General features: G+C 41.6%; 1 protein-coding gene and 1 pseudogene across 1 annotated transcript; both read right to left on the bottom strand.

Annotated features, from left to right (window-relative positions):
* The window catches only part of LOC101653275, a 7,351-nt pseudogene extending 5,516 nt beyond the window's left edge, over nt 1-1,835 (bottom strand).
* A 1,036-nt stretch (nt 1,836-2,871) lies between these two features.
* Nucleotides 2,872-7,158, bottom strand: ARMH2 (armadillo like helical domain containing 2). Its single transcript, XM_013007205.2, has 2 exons — nt 6,993-7,158; nt 2,872-3,330 (listed from the first exon to the last, which is right to left on the bottom strand). The coding sequence occupies exons 1-2, from the start codon at nt 7,156-7,158 to the stop codon at nt 2,903-2,905; spliced, it is 594 nt and encodes a 197-aa protein (XP_012862659.1). The 3' UTR covers nt 2,872-2,902.
* Between the last annotated feature and the right edge of the window lie 2,218 nt (nt 7,159-9,376).

Here is a 9,376-nt window from a genome sequence, read left to right as displayed (position 1 = left end):
CCTGTGATGATTTGTTAGGGGCGGGCTTCCCTGACAGGAACAGAGTCCAAACATCATAAAGTTCAGTCGCTCTGTCATATCAAAAGTGTTGTACAATCTCTACGACAGCATTACAACCTTTCTTCCTTTTTGTATGCTTTGTTCTTAGCTTATTTCCCCCAAAAGGCCCCTGCCATACAACCAAGGCACCCTTAATCCAATGACTATCTCTAAAGATTCACCCATCCTGGGTTTCATATATTGAAAACCATAGAAAAATACAAAACAAAGAGTCTAACAACAATAACAAAATAAAACTGAAACATCCCAGTTGGAAAGTGTATAATATGTGAATCCTGTAGCAAGATAATGACTTAAAAAAAAAACAACGAAAAAAACCCCCCAAAAACAAAAACCTATCATGAGCAATGGTTCCCATTGGTGAAAGAGGAAGAGTTGTTCTTTAAGGGGCACTGAGTTTTTGTTAATGGTGATGGAATACTTTGGAATAGAATATCAATTATAGTGATACAGCATGAAGAGTATAATCAATGGCATTGAATTATATATGTAGAAGTTGTTGAATTGGATAATGTCTTGTTTATATTTTTGGCACAATTTGAAAAAAAGTAATTACATGAATCACAACGAGTACAAGGGAGAAGAAAATTTTCTATAATTGACTGGTGATGATTGTGTAACTCTTCTTGCTGTGATTGAATGATTGAATTGTATGGCGTGCAGATGAAATACTAATACAAATATTTAAAAATAAAATATAAGTAAATAAGTACCATGATAAAAGAGAACTAGGCATGTACATATCCTTGGGCAGTGTTCTGTAATTATTTAAGGTTGTAATACAAACGTTTGGTGAGTCTGGTAAGCACAAACTTCAAGTAGGAGTTCTGTTACAGGGTCACTAACATACAGACTGGGAAGTGTGAAGTTCTTTTTATGAAACTCTGAAAGCCTAACTTTGGGCTGTCTTGTGTCTGATCACCTGGAATCTCTCCATCTAGAGCTGTGCCCCTGCAGTTGAGGGCTGTGCCCAGGGAGTGTTGGTTTCCCTGCAATTCCAGGACATCTGTGGTCCAGGTGGGTCATGTCTGTCCCCGAGCTGGGAGAAGCTCTCAGCCCAGGAGATGGCAGCTGGAAGTCATGTGTGGGATGGTGACATCAGAGCAGATCTGGCAAGTCCCTGGGAGTGCAGACACTGTGTCCTCAGTGGTAATGGACAGGATGGAGGTTCAGGTCCACCTCAGAAGGGACGCAGTTCTTCTCAAAAACATGGAGTTGCCATGACTCTCAATCACCTTCTTGCCAACTGGCTTGGATTTTTTTTTTAAGGGTATGAGTGGGAGGACTATACTTACTACAAGGAGGATAGGGTGAGGAATTGACGTTTCTGCATATCTTGGCTGAATGTCTTCTCATAACCCCCCAAACTCACCATTTCTATCTCACCTAACATGGGTAATGTGTCTTCCAGTGAATTCTCTCCTTAAAAACATTTGACAGTCAAATAGGACAAAGGGAAATGAGCTAAAAATGTAAACACCCAGTTTGTGGAAGGCTGTGGAGGATCTTGGGAGGCTGAAACCCATCTACAGAGTCAGATTAAGCTGCTGGCTGATCCCCTCTAGCCACAGGCAAAGGTCAGGAACAAGCTTACTATAAAACATAGGTCACGGTAGTCCTGATTATGCAGGATCAGCTTGATGCTGGCTCAGTTGACCTCCCTTTAGACCTGACCAGCATTTGGTGTAGGTGCCAGGATCTCCCGCTTGTTCCATGACAAGCACGTCTTCCCTGGCTTTTACAGTATTGATGGCGGTCTTTTCTTTTTCACTCATGGTTTATATTTTTATCTTTATCTTCCTACTGTTGTATCCTTATCACGTTATTTCATTTCATTCTTTACGGTTTCTGTTGGGTTTACCAGTTTGGGCCGCACATAAGCAGCAGAGAGCTAGAGATAGGACCCTGATGGCAGCATTGGAGGGGATGTAGGGGGAGGGGACGTGGGAAAGGTGAGGGGATTTGAAGAATAAGCAATGCAGGCTGCATGCTAACTCATACAGTGAGTGCTCGTTTTAAACAAAGAAAATATTCTAAGATTGATGTGGTCATGATTATACCGTTCTTCTAGATGTGATTGGCCTGTCGTGGCCTAGCGTAACACGAGGCGCTCCACTGTGTTTCAGACTGCCTTTAACCCCTGCGAGCAGTTAGCACCTTCTCTTCTTTGCTCTCTCAGCGCGCCACACCTTCTCTCTTCTGAGACATCGCCAAACTCTGCCTGCCAATTAGCCAGAAATGTACACTATCTTGTAACACCTTGAATTAGTACCTGCCGCTGGGTTTTCCCCTGCAACCCTGTTACCCTGCTAACCTGATAAGAATGTACCAGCTAGGATATCCCTCCCCTTGAGCCAGCCCCTATTCTGAACGATAAAAATTCTGGAATTTCTTTGATCTGGATCGACAGGTTTCCAGGTGCCGGGCTACGCTTAGTCCAGCTGTTTAATAAAGGCTTTAATTTTTAATATAGTGGTGTGGTTGATCTCTCCTGTTTACATCAGGACAAATGATTCTGTGATATATGGATTGCATGCCAACAAAACGGTATTAAAAATGAAAATGGAAACCCAACACTGTGTTGTGCTAAGATATGTATGACCTTCTTGGAATGAATGTTGTCTTAAGAATAAAAAAAAAAATTCCATGGGGTCATTTTAAACAGTGGTGCTTTCCCCAAGAATGGTTGTTAGAGCAATTATTTGACCATTTATAGAGAACCCTTCAACTACCCAGACGAAAACACTGGGGAATAATGCATTGATTTTTATTGTTTATTAGCATTTTCCAGGACAGAGCAAAGGTGTATAGACAGGTGCATCAGGTCAAGGGCTCTGAGATATTAAATCTTGTGAAATCCAACTAGGAAATACAGCACCTCTGCAAAATTCTCGGGCCATCCAGACCAGTTCTCCAAAGCCAGAGCTTGCAGTTGGTACTTGACATTGGTACACTCCCTGAGCACCTTTATGCAAGACATGTTATTGCACGTGATGACAGAGAGAACGTAGCAAGACCAAAACTTAACGAGGAGGCGTCTGCTTGCTTCCCTCTTGGTAGCAGACTCGTGTTTTTCCTCAAGGAAGCCCACAAGAAGAGGGATGAAATTCAGGAGTTTGGCTCGTATCTGGCTGGTGGGGTTGGAGTAGCACCAGCAGGCTACACTTTGGAGCAGCAGAATCTTCGTGTCCGGCACCAACACGTGGTTTTGCAGCAAGTCGTGCACTTCTTTCATGTACTCAGCCGCAAATTTCCCGGCAGTGGGTCCTCCTGCAAAACAGTCATTAGCATTTCCAGAAGTATTTGCTGTACCCACTTGGTAGTCAGCATTTCGTAATGCTCTTAAGTCTTGTTGCTAGGGAGGTGAGGTACGGGGGACCTTGACTTTTCCCATCTCTCCCCCCAGGTCTTGCCCTGCTGTGAAGACGAGAATGTGCATGTTGAACTAGGAAGTGCGCATTGATAAGGAAGGAGTGTATTAAGTAGAGTCCCTCCGTGGTGTCGATGGCTAATTGGCTGGCTGCCATCTGCAAGGTTAGAGGCCACTTTGAGGCTCCTTGGAAAACATACCTGGACACCTGTTTCTGAAAAATCACAGTCCGCTCGATGGCTCAATTTTCAGCCAAACAGTAGGTCAAACAATAAAGGGAACAGTAGCACTAGGGAGGCATACACATCTTAGAAGAATTACCAGTCGGAGATCAAAAGGGCAGCATTTATACAAGGACACAGGTCAGAAAGGAGGAAGGGAAACAGCATAGGGAGAAAGGGGTGAGTGATGCTACCCGGAGGGAGAGCAGTCAATGGCGTGAGACAAAATTTGTGTGTTTAGAAAACTGATGTGCTCGGTACACCTTCGCCCCACTCACAATAAAAAGTGAAAAAACAAAGTTTTTGAGTGATGAACTGGGACCCGTTTTACCTTCTCATGGGAGCGCTCTGAGCTCCCTGTATCACCCCCAGCTTTGACAGTAGTTCCCAACCATTTTGACACCGACACCCCCTTTGCGGTAGTTACACAATTTCACGGCAGCTTCAAAATACAATAAAAGTGTAAGGGAAGAGTCTAGTCTGTCAATCAGGTCACAGCCTGATGGTGACTCCTTGTGGGCGTGGCCTTCTCATAAGAAGGGTCCTGGGGACATTTCCTCGCCCTCTCTGCCTTCCTCTTCCTGCTGGCAGACCCTGGTTGCTGTCAGAGCCTGTGATTCGGTCACTGCCACTGGATCCACATGACTGCACCCTGCGACCTGTGATCTTCCTGCATTCTGCATCATGGCTTGTGACTGTGTGAGTCTTAAGAATGACTCATGGACTAGTACTGGACTTACTGACTTGAGTTGGACTGGGCTGGGATGTTTGCTTGATAAACAGTTACTCCTGGATATAAAGCTCTTTCTGACACATATGAGTGTCTATGGATTTGTTTCTCTAGTCAACCCAGCCTAACACACCCTGTTACTGTTTTCTCCCATGAACACCGTTTGTGGGAAGATTGAGTCTTTTAAACAACAAAGGAGCACTGTGGGTGTACTTGGCTCGACATTGAGCTGCAAAACAACAATGAAAACCAAACCAATTGCTGTTGAGTGGATTCTGACTCCTGGGGACGTCATTTATGTCAGCATAGAACTGAGCAGCAGAGGGTTTTCAATAGCGGTGATCTCTGTTGTACATTGCCAAGGCTTTCTTTTGAAGCATCTCTGTCAGGATTTAAATCACCAACCTATTGGTTGCTGCCAAGTGCCTAACCATCTGTGTCACCCAGGGACTCATCTGCCAAATGGCATCTAAGTAATGCTTTGTTACATTAACAACAAAACTAAGTCAATTCATCTAAGGATTTTGTAACTGCCAGCTAGAGCCTCTTATTAGATGTGTTTTTGAGAACTGTCTATGAAATATCTTGGCATATCTCGACATTTCTTAGGGGGAAAATGTGGAGTGAATTTGGATTGGACAACCAGTACAGCAGTGTGTGTTTAAGATGATTTACTACTTACTTTTCTAAGCAGGTATCCATTAATGATATGTTTCACAAGTGGCTTGCCTGGTTGGTCTTATACAAAATTCATGAAGACTTGTTTTTCAAATTGAGATGTCAACCTAGTCCACATGGAAAAACCACCCCAGCCTCTGTGATCCAAGGATTGAAATTACTATGATATAAATCTAAAGGGGGGAATGGAATCAGTTTAAATGATGAACACCTGATTTGCAGATGGCAATGGATGACAGTGGAAGCCCAAATCCATTGGCAGGATCCACACATGGATTAAGCCTCTGGTGAATGGCCTCCAATCATCATTGAGGGATGTGAGTAGTTATCAGACAAACAACACTATAAAGTCAACTATGGCAGATGTAGTTAGGTAAAAATATTTGAGTTTACTTTTGACCCACTTTAAAGCTGTTTCAGTAGAGAAAAAAAGGTGACTGGGAAGTACACGTGGATTAAGTTCCTGGTGAATTGCCTCTGACCATGAACCAGGGATGTGAACCGTCTGGCTAACAAGCACAATGCATTGGAAAGCAGATTGTTGCAGATGCAGTTCCACTGAAATCTAGCACTCTATCATTTGATCTCCCTTGCGATCCATTTACGTTTGTTCTCGTTTTTTAGTATTCTCTACTTTTCAGTTGAGGTTTTGATCTGTTTTCTTTGTTATTCTTACTAGTTTTTGTTTGTTTTTAAATGTTTTTCTGTCTGTGAAATCCAGGATAGGCAAATCGACAGGGACAGTGACTGGATTAATGGTTCCTTGGGGGTGTGGCGGGGGAGGTTGGGGACATATCACGATGAGCACAAGAATGAAGAAAATGTTCTACAAGTGATTGTGGTGGTTTCTGCACAAGTCTTGGTGTGATTGAACGATTGAATTGTATGGTATATGAATTCCATGCCAATAAAACTGTTGGAAAAACAAACAAACATTAAATTCATATTGATTTTTTCCCCTGAGTAATACATTTTATTTTCATAAGATAAAAAATAAAATGTTATTTTTAGTTTGAATTGGACTTATATCATCTCAGTATAGACTTTTTGGTTCTTGAAGCTTTTTTTTTTTTAAATCAATTTATTGGGGCTCATACAATTCATCACAATACATAGATCAATTGTGTAGAGCACATCTATACATTTGTTGCCCTCATCATTCCCAAAATTCGCTTGCCTCTTGGGTTCCCGGAATCAGCTCATTTTCCTCCCCCACCTCCCTTCCTCTGCCCCCTCCCCCATGCACCCTTGATAATTTATAAATTATTATTATGTCTTATATTACACTGCCCGGCGTCTCCCTTCACCTACCCCTCTGTTGCCCATCCCCCAGAGAGGAGGAGGTTATATGTAGTTCTCTGTGATCAATTCCCCCTTCCTATACCCCCCTTCCCTCCTGGTATCGCCACTGTCACCCCTGGTCCTGAGTAGTTCATCTGACCTAGATTCCCTGCATTTCCAATTCCCATTTGTACCGCTGTACATCATCTGGTTTCTTGAAGCTTTTATAGGCACTATTAGTATATATATTTTTAATAAAATGGGAAAACAATTAGTAATTTATTTAATGGACACATTCTTTTGCAATGAAACCCTTAAGTATAAAATAATTTGCAGAATCTTTGCTATTGAAAAGTAAAACAGCCAAACAGATCATTTAAGCAAAGGATAGATTGATGGAATTCTAAGAGTAATGTTATGCACTGGATGGCTAACTACAAGGTCAGCAGTTTGAAACCACCAGCCACACTGTGAGAGAAAGACAAGGCTTCTATTTTTGTAAAGAGTTACAATCTTGGAAACCCACCGGGGCAGTTCTACCCTGTCCTGTGGAGTCCACGGGAGTCAGGATTCACTCAACAGTGGTAAATTGGTTATAACAAGCAAAGGGATTTTGAACCATGTGTTTCAGCACTGCTGGTTGAGTCAGTACCTGTGTAGGCCAATATTCCAATTCTGTAGGCAGCTTGAGCTCTCTTCTCCATGGTTAGAGATGTGGTCATCAACATCTTACCTAGGACCACAATTTTTTCTTTGTGAAAAATGCTCTCCGTGGAAGGGATATGTTCTTTCAACTTCTTTTTAACAAAAAGTACCATGACATTGTCTTTCCAGAATTTCAGGAAGTAGCGATATAGATCCACAAAATAAAGATAAATCCAAGTAAAAGCACAACATCGGTCATAAAGATAACGGCCCTTAGACATTGTGTAAAAAGCCCAATGGTGTCTCAGGTATGTTGCTGTGGCGGTCAACGGAGTTCACAGTCAAGAATTCTGGAATGTGTCCCTTAGCAACACTAGAATGGCATTGATAGGATTGGCTCAGGGGTAGAAATCTTGTCTTTCATCGGGGAGACCTGGGTTGATTCCCTGCCTGTTCAACTCCTGGAACCCACCTGTCTGTGCAGGGGTGTGTGCTGCTATGGCACTGAACCGGTTTCAGTGCAGTCTCCTGGCGGAGTGGAAGAATGTCTAGACCATAAAACCCCGTGGATCACAACTGTCTGTACTCCAGATGTGTTTTCAGTCTGCAACTTGATGTCTTTCTTTGTATATCTAAGAAGCATCACAGACTGTCTATATCCAATACAGAATTACGTCCTTTTCTTAGCTTCTTAGTTTTCTGTCTCGCTGATGGTCCTCAACACAGAAGGAACTCTTGGTTTCTCAGGTTAAATATTTTTGTATTCATCCTTCACTTATTTTTATTTCACATCCCATGTCCAATCAATCAGCAAATTCCATTAGCTCTAGTTCTAAAAATACATCCCAAATATGATATTTTTATAAGAAATTGCCAGTACTCTTCAAATATATAAATGTCTTCGGACCAAAAAAAAAGGGGGGGGGGAGCAGCATGATTTAGTGTTGTAGGGCAAAGATGCCTGACCTATTGGTTGCTGCCAAGTGCCTAACCATCTGTGTCACCCAGGGACTCATCTGCCAAATGGCATCTAAGTAATGCTTTGTTACATTAACAACAAAACTAAGTCAATTCATCTAAGGATTTTGTAACTGCCAGCTAGAGCCTCTTATTAGATGTGTTTTTGAGAACTGTCTATGAAATATCTTGGCATATCTCGACATTTCTTAGGGGGAAAATGTGGAGTGAATTTGGATTGGACAACCAGTACAGCAGTGTGTGTTTAAGATGATTTACTACTTACTTTTCTAAGCAGGTATCCATTAATGATATGTTTCACAAGTGGCTTGCCTGGTTGGTCTTATACAAAATTCATGAAGACTTGTTTTTCAAATTGAGATGTCAACCTAGTCCACATGGAAAAACCACCCCAGCCTCTGTGATCCAAGGATTGAAATTACTATGATATAAATCTAAAGGGGGGAATGGAATCAGTTTAAATGATGAACACCTGATTTGCAGATGGCAATGGATGACAGTGGAAGCCCAAATCCATTGGCAGGATCCACACATGGATTAAGCCTCTGGTGAATGGCCTCCAATCATCATTGAGGGATGTGAGTAGTTATCAGACAAACAACACTATAAAGTCAACTATGGCAGATGTAGTTAGGTAAAAATATTTGAGTTTACTTTTGACCCACTTTAAAGCTGTTTCAGTAGAGAAAAAAAGGTGACTGGGAAGTACACGTGGATTAAGTTCCTGGTGAATTGCCTCTGACCATGAACCAGGGATGTGAACCGTCTGGCTAACAAGCACAATGCATTGGAAAGCAGATTGTTGCAGATGCAGTTCCACTGAAATCTAGCACTCTATCATTTGATCTCCCTTGCGATCCATTTACGTTTGTTCTCGTTTTTTAGTATTCTCTACTTTTCAGTTGAGGTTTTGATCTGTTTTCTTTGTTATTCTTACTAGTTTTTGTTTGTTTTTAAATGTTTTTCTGTCTGTGAAATCCAGGATAGGCAAATCGACAGGGACAGTGACTGGATTAATGGTTCCTTGGGGGTGTGGCGGGGGAGGTTGGGGACATATCACGATGAGCACAAGAATGAAGAAAATGTTCTACAAGTGATTGTGGTGGTTTCTGCACAAGTCTTGGTGTGATTGAACGATTGAATTGTATGGTATATGAATTCCATGCCAATAAAACTGTTGGAAAAACAAACAAACATTAAATTCATATTGATTTTTTCCCCTGAGTAATACATTTTATTTTCATAAGATAAAAAATAAAATGTTATTTTTAGTTTGAATTGGACTTATATCATCTCAGTATAGACTTTTTGGTTCTTGAAGCTTTTTTTTTTTTAAATCAATTTATTGGGGCTCATACAATTCATCACAATACATAGATCAATTGTGTAGAGCACATCTATACATTTGTTGCC

Source organism: Echinops telfairi, unplaced genomic scaffold (assembly GCF_000313985.2).
Source record: "Echinops telfairi isolate 266 unplaced genomic scaffold, ASM31398v2 ScPeMD7_5868;HRSCAF=6743_0, whole genome shotgun sequence".
NCBI lineage: Eukaryota > Metazoa > Chordata > Mammalia > Afrosoricida > Tenrecidae > Echinops > Echinops telfairi.
The sequence above is the reverse complement of the archived record's forward strand: the minus strand, read 5'-3'. Positions and strand labels throughout refer to the sequence as shown.